General features: G+C 44.1%; 1 protein-coding gene across 1 annotated transcript in view; it reads right to left on the bottom strand.

Annotated features, from left to right (window-relative positions):
- LOC138677400 (NXPE family member 3-like) overlaps positions 1-21,586 on the bottom strand; it is a 47,648-nt gene extending 26,062 nt beyond the window's left edge. Inside the window, exons 1-4 of the mRNA XM_069767495.1 lie at positions 21,313-21,586; positions 14,994-15,485; positions 13,794-14,014; positions 12,843-12,916 (exon numbers count right to left, since the gene is read on the bottom strand). Of these exons, the coding sequence (XP_069623596.1) occupies positions 12,843-12,916; positions 13,794-14,014; positions 14,994-15,485; positions 21,313-21,363 (838 nt within the window). The 5' untranslated portion in view covers positions 21,364-21,586. The remainder of the gene's footprint in view (positions 1-12,842; positions 12,917-13,793; positions 14,015-14,993; positions 15,486-21,312) is intronic.
- Between the last annotated feature and the right edge of the window lie 1,048 nt (positions 21,587-22,634).

Below are 22,634 nucleotides of genomic sequence, written 5' to 3'. Positions count from 1 at the left end.
TTTAAATTGGTTCCAGGGGTACACGGACAGCAGTGGTGTGGTCAGTGGAGGCCTAGTGGAAGGAGTGACCGCAGACAGGCATCGAAGGCCTAAAATAATAACACATGGCTGTAGGCAATTTTAAATTGGTTCCAGGGGTACACGGACAGCAGTGGTGTGGTCAGTGGAGGCCTAGTGGAAGGAGTGACCGCAGACAGGCATCGAAGGCCTAAAATAATAACACATGGCTGTAGGCAATTTTAAATTGGTTCCAGGGGTACACGGACAGCAGTGACCTGGTCAGTGTAGTAGTAGTTGAAAGAATGGACCGCAGACAGGCATCGAAGGCCTAAAATAAAAAAATTGGGCTGGCTGTAGGCAATTTTAAATTGGTTCCAGGGGTACACGGGCAGCAGTGGTGTGGTCAGTGGAGGCCTAGTGGAAGGAGTGACCGCAGACAGGCATCGAAGGCCTAAAATAATAACACATGGCTGTAGGCAATTTTAAATTGGTTCCAGGGGTACACGGACAGCAGTGGTGTGGTCAGTGGAGGCCTAGTGGAAGGAGTGACCGCAGACAGGCATCGAAGGCCTAAAATAATAACACATGGCTGTAGGCAATTTTAAATTGGTTCCAGGGGTACACGGGCAGCAGTGACCTGGTCAGTGTAGTAGTAGTTGAAAAAATGGACCGCAGACAGGCATCGAATGCCTAAAATAATAACACATGGCTGTAGGCAATTTTAAATTGGTTACAGGGGTACACGGACAGCAGTGACCTGGTCAGTGTAGTAGTAGTTGAAAGAATGGACCGCAGACAGGCATCGAAGGCCTAAAATAAAAAAATTGGGCTGGCTGTAGGCAATTTTAAATTGGTTCCAGGGGTACACGGACAGCAGTGGTGTGGTCAGTGGAGGCCTAGTGGAAGGAGTGACCGCAGACAGGCATCGAAGGCCTAAAATAATAACACATGGCTGTAGGCAATTTTAAATTGGTTCCAGGGGTACACGGACAGCAGTGACCTGGTCAGTGTAGTAGTAGTTGAAAGAATGGACCGCAGACAGGCATCGAAGGCCTAAAATAAAAAAATTGGGCTGGCTGTAGGCAATTTTAAATTGGTTCCAGGGGTACACGGGCAGCAGTGACCTGGTCAGTGTAGTAGTAGTTGAAAGAATGGACCGCAGACAGGCTTAGAAGGCCTAACATAACAAACTTGGGCTGGCTGTAGGCACTTTTAAATTGGTTCCAGGGGTACACGGGCAGCAGTGGTCTGGTCAGTGGAAGTCTAGTGGAAGGAGTGACCGCAGACAGGCTTCCAAGGCCTAACATAACAAACTTGGGCTGGCTGTAGGCACTTTTAAATTGGTTCCAGGGGTACACGGGCAGCAGTGGTCTGGTCAGTGGAAGTCTAGTGGAAGGAGTGACCGCAGACAGGCTTCCAAGGCCTAACATAACAAACTTGGGCTGGCTGTAGGCACTTTTAAATTGGTTCCAGGGGTACACGGGCAGCAGTGGTCTGGTCAGTGGAAGTCTAGTGGAAGGAGTGACCGCAGACAGGCTTCCAAGGCCTAACATAACAAACTTGGGCTGGCTGTAGGCACTTTTAAATTGGTTCCAGGGGTACACGGGCAGCAGTGGTCTGGTCAGTGGAAGTCTAGTGGAAGGAGTGACCGCAGACAGGCTTCCAAGGCCTAACATAACAAACTTGGGCTGGCTGTAGGCACTTTTAAATTGGTTCCAGGGGTACACGGGCAGCAGTGGTCTGGTCAGTGGAAGTCTAGTGGAAGGAGTGACCGCAGACAGGCTTCCAAGGCCTAACATAACAAACTTGGGCTGGCTGTAGGCACTTTTAAATTGGTTCCAGGGGTACACGGGCAGCAGTGGTCTGGTCAGTGGAAGTCTAGTGGAAGGAGTGACCGCAGACAGGCTTCCAAGGCCTAACATAACAAACTTGGGCTGGCTGTAGGCACTTTTAAATTGGTTCCAGGGGTACACGGGCAGCAGTGGTCTGGTCAGTGGAAGTCTAGTGGAAGGAGTGACCGCAGACAGGCTTCCAAGGCCTAACATAACAAACTTGGGCTGGCTGTAGGCACTTTTAAATTGGTTCCAGGGGTACACGGGCAGCAGTGGTCTGGTCAGTGGAAGTCTAGTGGAAGGAGTGACCGCAGACAGGCTTCCAAGGCCTAACATAACAAACTTGGGCTGGCTGTAGGCACTTTTAAATTGGTTCCAGGGGTACACGGGCAGCAGTGGTCTGGTCAGTGGAAGTCTAGTGGAAGGAGTGACCGCAGACAGGCTTCGAAGGCCTAACATAACAAAATTGGGCTGGCTGTAGGCACTTTAAATTGGTTCCAGGGGTACATGGGCAGCAGTGTATGGTCAGTGGAAGTCTAGTGGAAGGAGTGACGGCAGACAGTCTTCGAAGGCCTAACATAACAAAATTGGGCTGACTGTAGGCACTTTTAAATTGGTTCCAGGGTAACACGGCCAGCAGTGGCCTGGTCAGTGTAGTAGTTGTAGAAAGAAGGGACCGCAGACAGGCTTCGAAGGCCTAACATAACAAAAATGTCAAAACAATGGTATTGTCAGTGCCAGGCATTGAAGGATGTCAGCGGCTAGACTACACATTGGTGAAGCTGTGAGAGATAATTTTGCTAGTGGTAGAGCACTGTTTGAGCTGGGGGGGGGAACTGTCTTGTGGCCGGCGGTACAGGCACAGGGCCCCTCATATTACAACGGTGTGTCTGACGTTGGGTGCGCACCACCACCGCCAGAGACACTTTATTGTACTATGAGGGACCCAGTGGCAGTGCCGTCGACCAAAAGCGGCCACACCCACCTCTTCAGACAAACAGCACTCTCAAGGGTCCAAGCGCAAAGTGGCGATAGCACGGCCCCGTGTGGGGAGTTTGGCCATTTCGTGAGGTGGAAACATGTCGTATGCTGGACAATCAGGTGAAGAAAATTACGAGATTGGAAAAGTCATTCAGAATAGTCCACAGGCAAGACCTTTTCATAGGAAAGCTAGGTGTCAGCCGGGCAGGGTGGGGCAAAAGATTTTGAAATCCAGTTGTGGTTCATTTTAATGAAGGTTAGATCATCTACATTTTGGGTAGCCAGACGAGTCCTTTTTTCTGTTAGTATTGAACCTGCAGCACTGAATACTCTTTCTGATAGGACACTAGCTGCCGGGCAAGCAAGCTCCTGCAATGCATATTCTGCCAATTCTGGCCAGGTGTCTAATTTGGATGCCCAGTAATCAAATGGGAATGACGGTTGAGGGAGAACGTCGATAAGGGATGAAAAATAGTTTGTAACCATACTGGACAAATGTTGTCTCCTGTCACTTTGAATTGATGCTGCAGTACCTGTCCTGTCTGCGGTCATAGAAAAATCACTCCACAACCTGGTCAGAAAACCCCTCTGTCCAACGCCACTTCTGATTTCTGCCCCTCTAACACCTCTGGTCTGCTGGCCCCTGGAGCTCGTGTGAGAACGATCACGGGCGCTGTGTGCAGGGAATGCCAGAAGCAAACGATCAACAAGAGTTGATTGTTTTGTTGCTAATATTAGTTCCAAGTTCTCATGTGGCATAATATTTTGCAATTTGCCTTTATAGCGAGGATCAAGGAGGCAGGCCAACCAGTAATCGTCATCGTTCATCATTTTTGTAATGCGTGTGTCCCTTTTGAGGATACGCAAGGCATAATCCGCCATGTGGGCCAAAGTTCCCGTTGTCAAATCTGCGGTTGTGCTTGGTTGAGGGGCAGTTGCAGGCAAATCTACGTCACTTGTGTCCCTCAAAAAACCAGAACCCGGCCTTGCCACGCCACCAATTTCCCGTGCCCCCGGGAAAGCTTCCTCATTAAAAATATACTCATCCCCATCATCCTCCTCATCCTCCACCTCCTCTTCGCCCGGTACCTCGTCATGTACACTGCCCTGACCAGACAATCGCTGACTGTCATCAAGGCTTTCCTCTTCCTCTGGTGCAGACGCCTGATCCTTTATGTGCGTCAAACTTTGCATCAGCAGACGCATTAGGGGGATGCTCATGCTTATTATGGCGTTGTCTGCACTAACCAGCCGTGTGCATTCCTCAAAACACTGAAGGACTTGACACATGTCTTGAATCTTCGACCACTGCACACCTGACAACTCCATGTCTGCCATCCTACTGCCTGCCCGTGTATGTGTATCCTCCCACAAAAACATAACAGCCCGCCTCTGTTCGCACAGTCTCTGAAGCATGTGCAGTGTTGAGTTCCACCTTGTTGCAACGTCTATGATTAGGCGATGCTGGGGAAGGTTCAAAGAACGCTGATAGGTCTGCATACGGCTGGAGTGTACAGGCGAACGGCGGATATGTGCGCAAAGTCCACGCACTTTGAGGAGCAGGTCGGATAACCCCGGATAACTTTTCAGGAAGCACTGCACCACCAGGTTTAAGGTGTGAGCCAGGCAAGGAATGTGTTTCAGTTGGGAAAGGGAGATGGCAGCCATGAAATTCCTTCCGTTATCACTCACTACCTTGCCTGCCTCAAGATCTACAGTGCCCAGCCACGACTGCGTTTCTTGCTGCAAGAACTCGGACAGAACTTCCGCGGTGTGTCTATTGTCGCCCAAACACTTCATAGCCAATACAGCCTGCTGACGTATGCCAGTAGCTGCCCCATAATGGGAGACCTGGTGTGCAACAGTGGCAGGTGCGGATGGAGTGTTTGTGCGACTGCGGTCTGTGGACGAGCTCTTGCTTCTGCAGGAGGACGAGGAGGAGGAGGAGGAGGGGGTGCGAACGGCTACAGACAACTGTTTACTAGACCGTGGGCTAGGCAGAACTGTCCCAAACTTGCTGTCCCCTGTGGACCCTGAATCCACCACATTTACCCAGTGTGCCGTGATGGACACGTAACGTCCCTGGCCATGCCTACTGGTCCATGCATCTGTTGTCAGGTGCACCTTTGTGCTCACAGATTGCCTGAGTGCATGGACGATGCGCTCTTTAACATGCTGGTGGAGGGCTGGGATGGCTTTTCTGGAAAAAAAGTGTCGACTGGGTAGCTCGTAGCGTGGTACAGCGTAGTCCATCAGGTCTTTGAAAGCTTCGCTTTCAACTAACCGGTAGGGCATCATCTCTAACGAGATTAGTCTAGCTATGTGGGCGTTCAAACCCTGTGTACGCGGATGCGAGGCTAAGTATTTCCTTTTTCTAACCATAGTCTCATGTAGGGTGAGCTGGACTGGAGAGCTGGAGATCGTGGAACTAGCGGGGGTGCCGGTGGACATGGCAGACTGAGAGACGGTGGGAGATGGTATTGTTGCCGCCGGTGCCCTAGATGCAGTGTTTCCTACTACGAAACTGGTGATTCCCTGACCCTGACTGCTTTGGCCTGGCAAAGATACCTGCACAGATACAGCAGGTGGTGCGCTAAATGGTGGTCCTACACTGCCGGAAGGGATGTTGCGTTGATGACTAGCTTCATTGGCCGAGGGTGCAACAACCTTAAGGGACGTTTGGTAGTTAGTCCAAGCTTTCAAATGCATGGTGGTTAAATGTCTATGCATGCAACTAGTATTGAGACTTTTCAGATTCTGACCTCTGCTTAAGGAAGTAGAACATTTTTGACAGATGACTTTGCGCTGATCAATTGGATGTTGTTTAAAAAAATGCCAGACTGCACTCTTTCTAGCATCGGATACCTTTTCAGGCATTGCAGACTGAGCTTTAACCGGATGGCCACGCTGTCCTCCACCAGGTTTTGGCTTTGCCACGCGTTTTGGGCAAGATACGGGCCCGGCAGATGGAACCTGTGGCGATGTTGATGCCTGCTGCGGCCCCTCCTCCTCCTCTGCTTCAGAACTGCTGCCGCCTGCACCCTGTTCCCCCAATGGCTGCCAATCGGGGTCAAGAACTGGGTCATCTAATAACTCTTCTTGTACCTCCTGCGCAACTTCGTCTGTGTCACCGTGTCGTTCGGTGGTATAGCGTTCGTGATGGGGCAACATAGTCTCATCAGGGTCTGATTCTTGATCAGCACCCTGCGAGGGCAATGTTGTGGTCTGAGTCAAAGGACCAGCATAGTAGTCTGGCTGTGGCTGTGCGTCAGTGCACTCCATGTCAGATTCAATTTGTAATGGGCATGGACTGTTAACTGCTTCACTTTCTAAGCCAGGGACGGTATGTGTAAAGAGCTCCATGGAGTAACCCGTTGTGTCGCCTGCTGCATTCTTCTCTGTTGTTGTTTTTGCTGAAGAGGACAAGGAAGTGACTTGTCCCTGACCGTGAACATCCACTAACGACGCGCTGCTTTTACTTTTACCAGTTTCACGAGATGAGGCAAAAGAGCTAGAGGCTGAGTCAGCAAGATAAGCCAAAACTTGCTCTTGCTGCTCCGGCTTTAAAAGCGGTTTTCCTAATCCCAGAAAAGGGAGCGTTCGAGGCCTTGTGTAGCCGGACGACGAACCTGGCTCCACAGCTCCAGACTTAGGTGCAATATTTTTTCCCCCACGACCACCTGATGCTCCACCACTACCACTACCCTCATTACCAGCTGACAATGAACGCCCCCGGCCACGACCTCTTCCACTAGACTTCCTCATTGTTTTAAAAACGTAACCAAACTAACGTTATTTGTTGCAGTCACACAACTTACACGGTGAGCTATAACTTCAGTATGATTTAGCTACCCCTTTACAGGTTGGTGAGACCACAGCGAAAATCAGGCCCAATGTTACACACTCTTTTTTTGGTGGCTGCAAATTAGAGAGATGCCCCACACGCAGGACTGTCACTGAAGCACAAATGTTAATATTAATGTCACACTATTATTTTTTTTTTATTTTTATTTTTTTCAGGAACACTTTAGAAACCCCCCAAAAAAAAAAAAATAGATTTTTGCAGGGAGAATTTAGAAAACAAATGTAACAAACTATATGCTTTCTATGGGCCACTGAGTGAGAGATGACGCACACAGGAATCAGGAGTGGCACACAAGCCCAGAGGCCAATATTTTTCTACCAATGATTGATGGAGTTATTTTCTCTGGTAGATTTTGGAACCCAAATCAAGGAAAAAAAATGTAGGCTTTCTATGGACCACAATTGGAGAGAGAGAGAGAGAGAGATGGCACACCCAGGAGTCAAGACTGGCACACAAGCAGAAAGGCCAATATTAATCTCCCACTGTTTTTTTTTTTTTTTTTTTTTTTTTTTTTTTTTTTCAGGGAGACTTTAGAAAAAAAAATAATAAAAAAAATATGATTTTATCAGGAAGAATTTAGAAACCAAATAAAATAAAATGATTTTTTCAGGGAGAATTTATAAAACAAATAAAAACAAAAATAGGCGTTCTATGGCCCACTGACTGAGAGATGACGCACACAGGAGTCAGGAGTGGCACACAAACCCAGAGGCCAATATTTTTCTACCAATGATTGATGTAGTTATTTTCTCTGGTAGATTTTGGAACCCAAATCAAGGAAAAAAAATGTAGGCTTTCTATGGACCACAATTGGAGAGAGAGAGAGAGAGAGATGGCACACCCAGGAGTCAAGACTGGCACACAAGCAGAAAGGCCAATATTAATCTCCCACTGTTTTTTTTGGTTGTTTTTTTTTTTTTTTTTTTCAGGGAGACTTTAGAAAAAAAAATAATAAAAAAAATATGATTTTATCAGGAAGAATTTAGAAACCAAATAAAATAAAATGATTTTTTCAGGGAGAATTTATAAAACAAATAAAACCAAAAATAGGCGTTCTATGGCCCACTGACTGAGAGATGACGCACCCAGGAGTCAAGACTGGCACACAAGCAGAAAGGCCAATATTAATCTCCCACTGTTTTTTTTGGTTGTTTTTTTTTTTTTTTTTTCAGGGAGACTTTAGAAAAAAAAATAATAAAAAAAATATGATTTTATCAGGAAGAATTTAGAAACCAAATAAAATAAAATGATTTTTTCAGGGAGAATTTATAAAACAAATAAAACCAAAAATAGGCGTTCTATGGCCCACTGACTGAGAGATGACGCACCCAGGAGTCAAGACTGGCACACAAGCAGAAAGGCCAATATTAATCTCCCACTGTTTTTTTTTTTTTTTTTCAGGGAGACTTTAGAAAAAAAAATAATAAAAAAAATATGATTTTATCAGGAAGAATTTAGAAACCAAATAAAATAAAATGATTTTTTCAGGGAGAATTTAGAAAACAAATAAAACCAAAAATAGGCGTTCTATGGCCCACTGACTGAGAGATGACGCACACAGGAGTCAGGAGTGGCACACAAACCCAGAGGCCAATATTTTTCTACCAATGATTGATGTAGTTATTTTCTCTGGTAGATTTTAGAACCCAAATCAAGGAAAAAAAATATAGGCTTTCTATGGACCACAATTGGAGAGAGAGAGAGAGAGAGAGAGAGAGAGAGATGGCACACCCAGGAGTCAAGACTGGCACACAAGCAGAAAGGCCAATATTAATCTCCCACTGTTTTTTTGGTTGTTTTTTTTTTTTTTTTTTCAGGGAGACTTTAGAAATAAAAATAATAAAAAAAATATGATTTTATCAGGAAGAATTTAGAAACCAAATAAAATAAAATGATTTTTTCAGGGAGAATTTAGAAAACAAATAAAACCAAAAATATGCGTTCTATGGCCCACTGACTGAGAGAGAGAGAGAGATGGAACGCTTAGTACTGGCACACAAGCCCAAAGGGCAATATTAATCTCCCTTTTTTTTTCCAGGGAGAATTTCTGAAACCCAAAAAAAAAATAAAATAGGCTTTCTATGGCCCACTATTTGTGAGAGAGATGGGACGCTCAGGACTGGCACAGATGGCACGCTCAGGACTGGCACAGAAGCCCAGAGGCCAATATTAATCTCCCTTTTTTTCTGGGAGAATTTATAAAACCAAAAAAATATTTAAATAGGCTTTCTATGGCCCACTATTTGTGAGAGAGATGGCACGCTCAGGACTGGCACAGATGGCACGCTCACAACTGGCACACAAGCCCAGAGGCCAATATTAATCTCCCTTTTTTCAGGGAAAATTGATAAAACAAAAAAAAAAATTAAATAGGCTTTCTATGGCCCACTATTTGTGAGAGAGATGGCACGCTCAGGGCTGGCTGGCACAGATGGCACGCTCAGGACTGGCACACAAGCCCAGAGGCCAATATTAATCTCCCTTTTTTTCTGGGAGAATTTATAAAACCAAAAAAATATTTAAATAGGCTTTCTATGGCCCACTATTTGTGAGAGAGATGGCACGCTCAGGACTGGCACAGATGGCACGCTCACAACTGGCACACAAGCCCAGAGGCCAATATTAATCTCCCTTTTTTCAGGGAAAATTGATAAAACAAAAAAAAAAATTAAATAGGCTTTCTATGGCCCACTATTTGTGAGAGAGATGGCACGCTCAGGGCTGGCTGGCACAGATGGCACGCTCAGGACTGGCACACAAGCCCAGAGGCCAATATTAATCTCCCTTTTTTTCTGGGAGAATTTATAAAACCAAAAAAATATTTAAATAGGCTTTCTATGGCCCACTATTTGTGAGAGAGATGGCACGCTCAGGACTGGCACAGATGGCACGCTCACAACTGGCACACAAGCCCAGAGGCCAATATTAATCTCCCTTTTTTCAGGGAAAATTTATAAAACAAAAAAAAAAATTAAATAGGCTTTCTATGGCCCACTATTTGTGAGAGAGATGGCACGCTCAGGGCTGGCACAGATGGCACGCTCAGGACTGGCACACAAGCCCAGAGGCCAATATTAATCTCCCTTTTTTTCAGGGAGAATTTATAAAACCAAAAAAAAAAATAAATAGGCTTTCTATGGCCCACTATTTGTGAGAGAGATGGCACACTCAGGACTGGCACACAAGCCCAAAGGCCAATATTAATCTCCCACTGTATTTTTATCAGGGAGAATTTATACACCCCACAAAAAAAAATACAGAAAAATGAAAAGGCTTTCTATGGCCCACTATGTGAGAGAGATGGCACACACAGGGATGGCACTCTAGCAGAAATGCCAAATTGCCAATCTTAATCTCCCACCAAAAAAAAAAAAAAAAAAAAAACAGGGAATGTCCTACAATTACTATCTCCCTGCCTGCAGTAATCTCAGCCAGGTATGGCAGGCAGCAATAAGGAGTGGACTGATGCACAAATGAAATAAAAAGTGTGGACAAACAAAAAAGATAGCTGTGCAGAAAGGAAGGAACAAGAGGATTTGTGCTTTGAAAAAAGCAGTTGGTTTGCACAGCGGCGTACACACAGCAATGCAGCTATCAGGGAGCCTTCTAGGGCAGCCCAATGAGCTACAGCGCTGAGGGGAAAAAAAAAAAAAAAAAAACTTCCACTGTCCCTGCACACCGAGGGTGGTGTTGGACAGTGCAAATCGCTGCAGCACAAGCGGTTTTGTGGTTAATGGACCCTGCCTAACGCTATCCCTGCTTCTGACAAAGCGGCAGCAACCTCTCCCTAAGCTCAGATCAGCAGCAGTAAGATGGCGGTCGGCGGGAACGCCTCTTTATAGCCCCTGTGACGTCGCAGACAGCAAGCCAATCACTGCAATGCCCTTCTCTAAGATGGTGGGGACCAGGACCTATGTCATCACGCTGCCCACACTCTGCGTTTACCTTCATTGGCTGAGAAATGGCGCTTTTCGCGTCATTGAAACGCGACTTTGGCGCGAAAGTCGCGTACCGCATGGCCGACCCCGCACAGGGGTCGGATCGGGTTTCATGAAACCCCGACTTAGCCAAAAGTCGGCGACTTTTGAAAATGTTCGACCCGTTTCGCTCAACCCTACTCTGTAATGCATAGCGTCCTCTTTTTCAAGGGACCAAAAGTAATTGGACAATAGACTCTAAGGGCTGCAATTAACTCTGAAGGTGTCTCCCTCGTTAACCTGTAATCAATGAAGTAGTTAAAAGGTCAGGGGTGGATTCCAGGTGTGTGGTTTTGCATTTGGAAGCTGTTGCTGTGAGCAGACAACATGCGGTCAAAGGAACTCTCAATTGAGGTGAAGCAGAACATCCTGAGGCTGAAAAAAAAGAAAAAATCCATCAGAGAGATAGCAGACATGCTTGGAGTAGCAAAATCAACAGTTGGGTACATTCTGAGAAAAAAGGAATTGACTGGTGAGCTTGGGAACTCAAAAAGGCCTGGGCGTCCACGGATGACAACAGTGGTGGATGATCGCCGCATACTTAATTTGGTGAAGAAGAACCCGTTCACAACATCAACTGAAGTCCAGAACACTCTCAGTGAAGTAGGTGTATCTGTCTCTAAGTCAACAGTAAAGAGAAGACTCCATGACATTAAATACAAAGGGTTCACATCTAGATGCAAACCATTCATCAATACCAAAAATAGACAGAAAAACACCTCAAGAAGCCAGCTCAGTTCTGGAAAAGTATTCTATGGACAGATGAGACAAAGATCAACCTGTACCAGAATGATGGGAAGAAAAAAGTTTGGAGAAGAAAGGGAACGGCACATGATCCAAGGCACACCACATCCTCTGTAAAACATGGTGGAGGCAACGTGATGGCATGGGCATGCATGGCTTTCAATGGCACTGGGTCACTTGTGTTTATTGATGACATAAGAGCAGACAAGAGTAGCCGGATGAATTCTGAAGTGGACCGGGATATACTTTCAGCCCAGATTCAGCCAAATGCTGCAAAGTTGATTGGACGGCGCTTCATAGTACAGATGGACAATGACCCCAAGCATACAGCCAAAGCTACCCAGGAGTTCATGAGTGCCAAAAAGTGGAACATTCTGCAATGGCCAAGTCAATCTCCAGATCTAAACCCAATTGAGCATGCATTTCACTTGCTCAAATCCAGACTTAAGACGGAAAGACCCACAAACAAGCAAGACCTGAAGGCTGCGGCTGTAAAGGCCTGGCAAAGCATTAAGAAGGAGGAAACCCAGCGTTTGGTGATGTCCATGGGTTACAGACTTAAGGCAGTGATTGCCTCCAAAGGATTTGCAACAAAATATTGAAAATAAAAATATTTTGTTTGGGTTATGTTTATTTGTCCAATTACTTTTGACCTCCTAAAATGTGGAGTGTTTGTAAAGAAATGTGTACAATTCCTACATTTTCTATCAGATATTTTTGTTCAACCCTTCAAATTAAACGTTACAATCTGCACTTGAATTCTGTTGTAGAGGTTTCATTTCAAATCCAATGTGGTGGCATGCAGAGCCCAACTCGCGAAAATTGTGTCACTGTCCAAATATTTCTGGCCCTAACTATATATATAGGTGTACCATGTATAATATAAAGACCCCAAATGTATATAAAGTGCGAAATGCAAAAAATTATATATCCATGGAATGAGCTCAGAGGAATACCTGAACCCCACAAGCTGGCAATGTAATATCTATAAGCCTAAAATGATAATAATAAAAGGCATATCAATGTAACACCTGCCAAAAGGCAGTAAATACAAATAGAAGAAGAGGCATACAGGTATACACCAAAAGGGGCTAGAATGAGCTGAAAAAAGGAGCCATACAATTACGAAATAGCCTGTCCAGAGCTGCAAGCAGCACTCAAAAAAGCTTGACAACGGTCAGGGGGGACAAAGGGAGCCCAACGCGTGTCGCCACGGCGTGGCTTCGTCAGGAGCAGAAGTGGTCAGAATTGCAAAAATTGGCCTGGTCATTAAGTACCAAATTGGTTCTGTCACTAAGGGGTTAATTGAATTGAAAGAAAGATGGATGATAGATAGATAGATAGATAGATAGATAGATAGATAGATAGTTAGATAGATAGATAGATAGATAGATAGATAGATAGATAGATAGATAGATAGATAGATAGATAGATAAAACATACCTCTGACATTATCTTTTTGGGGTAGGACATTAAAAGGTTTGACATTCGATGAAAGTTCTTGCTCAATCATTGACCTTGAAGAGACAGAAAAATATTGTTTTTGCTTTTGCTATCCCCGCTCACAGCAGGCTCTCCAGGCATAAAATCTGTAGACAGCGAGGTGCTTATCGCAGAAGTGGGCGCTACCAGACTAGTGTAGTCCAGCAATGTTAATAAATAATAAATCTTTCCCCATTAGTTAACAAGAGCACCCTCTTTGACAAGTGACACATCCGTAACTTCTGTGTTTCAGCCTCTATCTCCGGCTGTTTTCAGATCACAAGTGCCTTTCACAAAACTGATTGTGGAGCTACTGAACAAGATTAAGGGACCTTTTTAAATGCTTTACTGAGAGAATGACTTTTGGGTAATCATCAACATTAACAGAAATAAACACATGAAATAGATCACTCTGTGTGTAATGACGCTATCTAATACATGAGCTTCACTTTTTGTAGTGAAGAGCTGAAATACATTAAGTTTTCATGATATTCTAATTGAATGAGAAGCATTTGTGCATCGAAAAAAACCTGCTGACAGATTCCCTTTAAGATGAAACCAAGTTTATTGTTTAAAGATTCTGTCCAATCATGACACATTGATGAAGTAATCAAGAGATAGTTAATAAATAAGAGGTTGTCGGGTATCTGAGAGCCTGCACCCCAAGATCACCCATTATATTCTGTGGTGACAACCAGATATTACAATTTGACTGGAGCTGCAAAGCAAACCTTCACTCAATGTTTAGCAATCTCTGCCAGGTTCTACAGAACTACTGCTATTATTTTACACACAGCTCTTCTGCTGTGTCGGCCAGCAGCTGCTTTGAGCTGACTGAGGAGGTTCTGGTGTTTATTTCTTTGTTTTTTGATATTTTTTAGGTAGAAGAGAAAAAACTAAACAAGGACTTACAATGAGAAGAACTGTTTTTCTGCTTTATTTAGGATATCACGATTGCCACCAGATGAATGGTCCCGATAAGCGTCACAGGGTAGTGTTTTTGGTCTTTTGCACACCCATTTTTCTTCATTGAGTGAGTCATAATATTCACAAACGTCTTGCCCAGGAAGGTCAAAATTACATTCCACCACTTCTTCGGTTCCGTTTTTCACAAAATAGCCTTTGAAAAAAACCTTGGTCAAAGATAAGAACAAATAGTGAATGACATGACTAAAGAGTCATTCCCATAATCGAAAGTTATTCCATATCCATAATCTATGAAACTTCTGGAAGCAACCCAACACCGCACTCAGCCTCCTTCAGTAACCCACAACAATGAATAGGGATCGTGGTTGAACATGCGCACTTCTACTACATTCAGAGAGGGTTCTTTAGAGGCCCATCTTGGGATTTCTGTGGGAACCCGTGAGCAGATTCTTCATGACCGATATGTTTTCCACTTGTAATGACAGGGGATCAAGTTCAGTTCAGTTGCTAACACCCCTTTTAACTTTTCTATCGAGAGCAGGGGTGTTCAGCTTTTGGAATGGGGTTGGATAATGCCTTTGTGAGCAGCCTTCCCCATTATAGATGTTTTGTAATTTACATTGAAAATATTTGCCCAGATTTATGTCCTTCTCATCTATCACTCTCTGAAGTGCTAAATTGGGGGTCCAAAACATACAAGCCCCTTATTTAGAGAATCCTACAGATAGAACAACCCTCTATCAAACATTTGTGGCATATGTCATCAATAGTCCAGAAATGTCAGAACCGGAACAATATATTATAAGTTGTCTCAATCAGGAATGCTAATTTTTCTTTAACTTTGGCCCTAATCTAACACTGTGCCCCTCATACTTGAAAAATGCATCAGGCTCTTCAGTGAAGACCCCAAGAGATGTATCGTGTATGGATTGGTGTACTAGTGTCATCCTACATTTTGCCTCATGTCAGTCAGATTGAAACTCCGTTGACCACTCAATGCCCTGGGACCCTTCTGTTGCTCTAGGAGTAGGGTGGCACATTATCAACAGGGGGCACTGGGGGGGGGTAGTTCTGCAAATGGGTGTGGTTTAGTGGTACAAAGTACTTGCAGTGATAGTCTGAAATATCAAATATCACTGTGCTTTACTGTGATAACGTTTTCATTAGTTGTCTATTTTGCTTTACCTTATCTGGTCGTGAAATCCTTTTCTCATTCAATATTCCAATAGCTTCACTGGAATGCATGAGCTTTATGGAGACCATGGTCTCACCCGGCCACTGGAGAATGAAGGAAGCTGTGTAGGAGCCGTTCTTGTTGTCTGTCACAGACCCACTCACTCCAGCTTTGAGACTTGGGGAATGAAGCTTTGCATGAAAAAAATCCCCACCATAGCTCTTTGCCCGACCTTTATGGTCCTTGGCCATGATGAGAACTTCCAAATTTTCTCCCACGACATAGGAAGGCCGGGGATAAAGTAGGAAAAATTCTGATGTCTTTGGATGGGTGGAGAACTCTAAAGTTGTATTGTTTGGGGGCAGAGACCATTCAGTCAACTTTAAAAGAATGAGGAGCTCTTCATCCCAGGGGTTCATGGTTGGCAATGATGCAGTGCTAAATGTTGCAGATGTATTTGCCTCTTGTGTGAACCTTTCTTTCCATTCTAGTCTGTAGATAAACTGAAAATTATCATAAAACACTAAAGAGATAGAAATCGAGTGAAATCAAAACTATAGAATACATGAGAAGGCTGTAAGCCTCGGTGAAGCCCAGTATGGGGCACCGGTGGCCAAAATCAGTATCTTTTAACTGTGATTTTGCCATGTAAGGTGGATCCTGACTGCCAAACTCATCCAATAATTAAATAGAAAAATGGCTTCGCTTGAGTCAGACTGATATGCAATAACTTGTATTAAAAGGGTTGTGCAGTAAGAACGTTGGTCTTGAAAGCATCTATACCAAAAATGGTAACAGATAAAAGTGGAAAACTTAATAAAAAAACAAAACAATGGGCATATAATGTTTTCCTGTTTCCTTGTACCCCATCATATCCTACTGAACAAGAGGCATTGTGGAAATAAAATGCGGCTCATATGATGCCCGATGCGTCACTTTCATCGACTCCATTTTTTACTAGAAATTGTTTCTACTTTATTTATTATTTTATCTCCTGTAAGATTGCTCTCACTAAGTGTATTGGGGAACACTTGCTTGGCACAGGATTAACGTAGTCAGGCACGATTTTTTAAAACAAAAACAGTCCATGCGGTTTATTAAAGGTCATAAACCGGGTTATGCACAGTCCATATTATACATTCCATCGAACACAATAGGCACCAACTGGTGATAGTAACTTGCAGCTTTATATTGCACACTTCATATACGGCTTTGACTCACGAACACTAAACATGCTGGGCCTCTCACTTCACCCAGTATCATGGGTGTCCGTACGCCGTACACTTCACCAATGTCCATGGAGCACCACAGGCACCAACATACGACATTACGGTTTGCAGCAACTAAACACGCTGGTCCTCTCCTGACCAGTTGCCGTGGGTTACCACACAGTTCATTTCACAAGTACCAGAAGTCTGTACAAGTACCTGACGGGAGCTCCTGCTCCACCTGCCGACTCCTTGTCAGTCCTCTGGGAAAGCTGCCTCACGGGAATCACCAACTTGCCTTTGCAGCATATCTTAGTCAGTCCAGACCCACCGAAGGACGGTTGCTTCCCCACATGAACTGCACATGTGACCTGTCCAGGTGCTATTCAGGACCTCGTCCAACACCCCAGGCCACCAGCAAATCCAAAGCCCACCATGTGCTCTTCAGGACTCCTACTCCCAGGAAATTCAACACACCCGGCTCACAAGGTCCAAAGCCCCACCATGTGCTATTCAGGACCTCGTCCAACACAGGTGGTTCAGTTTGCTATTCAGGGATCCGGTCCTACTCCCAGAACCTCCCAACACACAGGCTCTCCAGGACCTTCCACTGGAACCACACGGGAACCATACAGAGGGACACCCATGTGACCCACACCCTGGTCACATTATATACCCTTAACCACTCCCCTGGGTGGGAGTGTGGATGTGTGGCTAGTTTGTCCCACCCATCTCACACAACTAGCCTAGTAAGTCTCCCTTACAGCTACACCACACATATGCACACTTGAGGGACTACAGGTCCCAGAACAACAACATTGCATCAGACTTACTACGCAGACTCCCTCTGCGACACATATCGGCCATTCACGACACAGCTAGTCACTGTTTCACCACGATTATCGCAATAGATATGCCTCCATGCACATCCCAAGGAGCACTCACAGCGCCCCATAGCTGTCACAGGGGTCACTGCAACACACTCCTAAAAACACTTTACAGTCTAAGACTTATTGTCGGTCTCTTAAAATAATATGCATTGGACACACACTCCTTTCTCGTGTGGCTGTCACAAATTGCATGAAGCTGGTTTCTCATCATTCATTTCTTGTCTCTTCCTCACACTTTGGATGACGCTTGTCTCTTCTCATTTCCCAGGTTCTTATCTGAACACACTCCTTTATTATCCCTCTCTCACGTACTGGATGAGGGTTATCTCACCTCACTTCTGGAGCTCTCTCTCACACATACTCCATGATTTCTTTCTTACTCCATGCTCTGAGGGGGCTGCAATATGTGCCTAAACAGTGGAAACCCCCCCAATTCTAACTGAAACCCTAACCCAAACACACCCCTAACCCTAATCCCAACCCTTACCATAACCCTAACTACACCCCTAACCTGAACATGCCCCATTCCAAATCCCAACCACACCCCTAACCCCAACACACCCCTAACCCTAATCCCAACCATAACCCTAAACACACCCCTAACCCTGACACACCCCTAACCCTAATCCCAACCCTAATCCCAACCGTAAATGTAATCCAAACCCTAACCCTAACTTTAGCACCATCCCTAACTTTAGCCCCAACTCCAACTTTAGCCCTAACCCTAACTTTGGCCCCAACCCTAACCCTAACTGAAGCCCCAATCCTAACCCTAACTGTAGCCCTAAACCTAACTGTTGCCCCAAACCTATCCCTAACTGAAGCCCCAACCCTAACCCTAACTGTAGCCCTAAACCTAACTGTTGCCCCAACCCTAACCCTAACTTTGGCCCCAACCCTAACCCTAACTGTAGCCCTAAACCTAACTGTTGCCCCAACCCTAACCCTAACTGTAGCCTTAACCATAACTTTAGCCCCAACCCAAACTTTAGCCCCAACCTTAACTTTAACCCCAACCCTAACTTTAGCCCCAACCTTAACTTTAACCCCAACCCTAACTGTAGCCCCAACGCTAACCCTAACTCTAGCCCTAACCATAACCCTAATGGGAAAATGGAAATAAATACATTTTTAAAATTTTATTATTTTCCCTAACTAAGGGGGTAATGAAGGGGGGTTTGATTTACTTTTATGGCGTGTTTTTTTATTCCGACTGTTGTGAGGCAGAATGAACAAAAATCTGCAATTCGTGAACTTCTTGTGGGAGGCGTTTATACCGTTCCATGTTTGATAAAATGGATAAAGCAGTTTTATTCTTCAGGTCAATATGGTTACAGCGATAACTCATTTATATAATTTTTTTAATGTTTTGGCGCTTTTATACGATAAAATCTATTTTATATAAAAAGTAATTATTTTTGCATCGCTTTATTCTGAGGATTATAACTTTTTTATTTTTTTCACTTATGACACTGTATGGTGGCTCGTTTATTGCAGGACAAGAAGTCATTTTCAGCTGTACCATGTTTTTTTACATCCCTCTTTTTAAACGCGTGTTATTCCACTTTTTGATCGATGGTATGATAATAAAGTGTTGGTTTTGCCTTTTTTTTAGGGTGAGCACTAAAGGGGTTAACTAGTGGGACAGTTTTATAGGTCGGGTCATTACGGACGCGTCAATACTAAATATGTGTACTTTTATTGTTTTTTTTTTTCATTTAGACAAAGAAATGTATTTATTGTAACAATTTTTGTTTCCTTATTTAGGTTTTTTTTTTTATAAGTGTAAATATATATTTTTTACTTTCTAACATTATCCCAGGGGGTGCCATCATACTATTGTGTCAGATCGCTGATCTGACACTTTGCAATGCACTGTGTCAGATCAGCGATCACACAGGCACTGAAGGAGGCTTGCTGGCGCTTGCTCTGAGCAGGCGCTTGCAGGCCACCTCCCTGCAGGACCCGGAAGGCCCCCCGCATCCATTTTGGATCCAGTGCCTGCAGGGAGGAGGTAGGAGTCCCTCAGAGCAATGCAATCACATTGCGTTGCTCCGAGGGTCTCAGGGAAACACGCAGGGAGCCCCCTCCCAGTGCGAAGCTTCCCTGTGTCGCCGCAACGCTGCGATAATGATTGATCGCAGTGTTCCGGGGTAAATGTCCCAGGAGCGGTCCGTGAACGCTCCTGGCACATAGTGCCAGATTTCAGCTGCGATAGTCAGCTGACACCCGGCCCCGATCGGCTGCGCTCTCCCCGTGAGCGTGGCTGATCGGTGATGACGTACTATCCCGTCGATGGTCATACGGGCCAATACCACCTTCACGGGATAGTACGTCAGATGTCAGAAAGGTGTTAAGCAAGAACAGTTGAGAAAATAATGGTGTTATGGTCTGCTTATGCACCTAACTTGTCCATAAGTAGTAGATACTTGTGAAATCGGAGGTCAGTGTGGATATTACAGAAGAGGTCTTGAGGATTGCTGGAGAAGACCCCTGTGAGCAGTGTTGACAAACTTGCACATCAAAGGGAAGATGGAGTGGGAGGACATCAGGCAAAAACACACAGCGGAACAGCGATGCAGCTTGAAGGTATGTGCACACGTTCAGGTTTTTTCACGTTTTTTTCATGTTTTTTCGCAATAAAAACGCAATAAAAATGCATTACAAACTGCAGACATATGCATCCTATTATTTACAATGCATTCTGCAATTTTTGTGCACGTGATGCGTTTTTTTCCTCCAAGAAAACGCATTGCGGTAAAAAAAGCAGCATGTTCATGAATTTTGCGGATTTTTCGCGTTTTTCCCGCTATTCTATGCATTTGGGAAAAAAACACACAAAAAACGCACCAAAAAATGCATCAAAAACGCGGAAAAAAAATGCAAAAAAAACGCATGCGGATTTCTGGCAGAAATGTCCATTTTTTGTCAGGAAATTTTTGCTAGAAAATCCTGACGTGTGCACGTACCCTCAGAGAGGTGAGAGGAAAAAAAGAAAAGAAAACCCCACTAGAAGTGAGGAATCAATGGAGATCAAACCCAGGTCAAAAGACGCCCGTACTGGGGCAAGAATAATAAATCCAATTGCCGGAGACAATTAAAGTAAGACAAAAAGAAAAAACAATTACTATTGTCTTGATAAAAAACCGTGTAAAAGAAAAAGATGGAAAAAGGAAATGTAGGTGATGATACAGATCAGAGAAAAATGAATGAATCTAAACATTGAAGAGAAATTATTTAAACGATGAAAGATTGGTGGGAAATGTAATGTTTGGCAATTATATCAAATATTAGCTATTCTTATATTCTAGACATAAAAGGTTAATTTATTATGTAAAAACATGTAGAATATCTGGAAAAAATATTTAAAATAAAAGGAAATACTTTTGTAAAGATAATTTATAAAAAAAGTATCCGTGATTTAATTTAAACCATTAAGGGTGAGTGTGTTAAACTTTGATGTTCTGTTGAACTGCGCGCTTATCTGCAGCCTTGGAGTCGCTAGAACTTGTTCTTCAACATGAAAGGGACAGGTGTGGCGAATGCAAACACGTAAATCACAAGACACTGAAGTCACAGGTTCCTTAGTAACTTTAACCAATGTATATGACACTGCCTTCAATAGTGATTACGGCAACTCTCCGAAGAACGGATTATTCAAGATATCATAAAAGTTATGACTCTTGAAGTTATCCATTGGTGGGATTTATACAGGGATTCCGCACAAATACTATTTCTTGTTGTTTGTTTCAATAGATTTTTAATTATTGTTCCAAAAATAAAAAAAAATGTTTTTTTGTTTTTACAACAATAGCAAGCTGTGCATGTGGCAGATCACATATCTTTTAACTATATATTCTCTTAATATTGTACTATACTTAAGAAATATTATTTCTTGTAATGGGAGAGATAGGCAGGGGAAGGGCAGAAGGACAACAGCTAAGGGGGTATTAGTAGAGTAAATGGGTATATCCAAATCGAGGATAATAACAGGAGTAAATGCTGTCTAGTCCATTTTCTTAAAAAAAAAGTAAACAATGCAAACATCTATCTGTTTTAACAGATATAAACGATCTTTTAACTATTATTAATGAAAGAAAATACATTCATGCCAACTTTATATCCACCAATAATACACAGTATATTTACTTCTAATTACGTTTCTAATAATTCCACATTTAATAAAACAAACTTGTGTATTCCAAGCCAAGTGTGCAGATTAATAGACTTACCCCAGCGAGGAGAGAAACTGTGCACAGTGCAAGGAACGCCAGCTTCTTCATTGTCTGCTTGGATACCGTGCCTCAGAGATTCATAACATCCACTTCTATCTCAACATTTCCAAGGGACTCCAGTCAAAGACGAAGCAGAATTCATTCTCCTCATCAATATTCCTCATCATAATAAACTTATTTGGCTGCTCCCATCTCACAATTGGAGGACAGCGTATAAGGAGAGGAACAGACAGCTCAACTCATGAAGGTGATTTACAGGATAAGCAGCATTCATCTCTCTTCGCAACTATTATCTCAGCATCTCAGGAAATACGCAGAAGATACAAACTATCGCGGAGGAATTCTTCTACTTGTGTCACTTCCAGGTAATGAGGTTTGATGACTGGGACAAATAGAAGCCCAGCTGAGTTAATTATTAGTAACATGAAAAAAAAACTAATTCCACCAAGTTCAACGTGTAAAGCCTACTAAGATCATATTTAAGAAAAACAGAAACTGGTAGTGTGTTCTTCTGGGCATAATCCTGGTGGGCTGATTTGTATGGGCCGGCATGAAGAATGTTTATACAGCACACAGGGGTGAACCTAGGATCTCTGCTGCCTGAGGCGAAGTTCAAAATCCCCCCCCTCCCAAACACAAGTATGTCAGCTCTGTCACACGCACATACAAGAACCACACAGAAGAATCCAGAACAAGGATCATTAATGGCAATGGCAGGCCTGGCACAGGCATACAAACACACAATGATGGCTGCAGAGCGGTGGTCCTATAGGCAGACCCAGTCCTGCATCCTTAAAGCACTGGAGGCAGGACTGATTGCCAACCTATTATCTCTGGCACATGCTTACAAAACTCTGAGCAGCTCCAACATGGCCGATGCCTGAAACTGACCAGCCAGACATGTCCACCATGCAGCATCATCCACACACCACATGCAACGACCTGCAGTCTGAGCACAACAAGCCATCAGTGAACTAAGCTGGTAAAATGGTGCGTCTTCCCCAACAGACCATGCCTCCTAATCCCGAAACACTTAGCCAATCACAAGCGCCGCACACGGGGCTGTCCAGAGCTAATATCAGGGGCCTTCCTATAGGGTTTAGCAAGGGACAGGGGCTGGCTGGCAAATTTTTGCCTGGGGGCAAACACACAGCAGTAGCCCATGAGCAGCGGCCCATCGTTAAAAAGGTTGTCCGATCTTAAGCTACAAGTCCAAAGTCACTATATGTGAATCCTCACATCATGTTCACTGTGCGCTGTGAAGATTCTCTGGGGCTGGCGGTGGGACTGGGCAGTTATGTGATTAAGTATGTGCAGTG

Source organism: Ranitomeya imitator, chromosome 4 (genome assembly GCF_032444005.1).
Source record: "Ranitomeya imitator isolate aRanImi1 chromosome 4, aRanImi1.pri, whole genome shotgun sequence".
NCBI classification, from domain to species: Eukaryota; Metazoa; Chordata; class Amphibia; order Anura; family Dendrobatidae; genus Ranitomeya; species Ranitomeya imitator.
The sequence above is the reverse complement of the archived record's forward strand: the minus strand, read 5'-3'. Positions and strand labels throughout refer to the sequence as shown.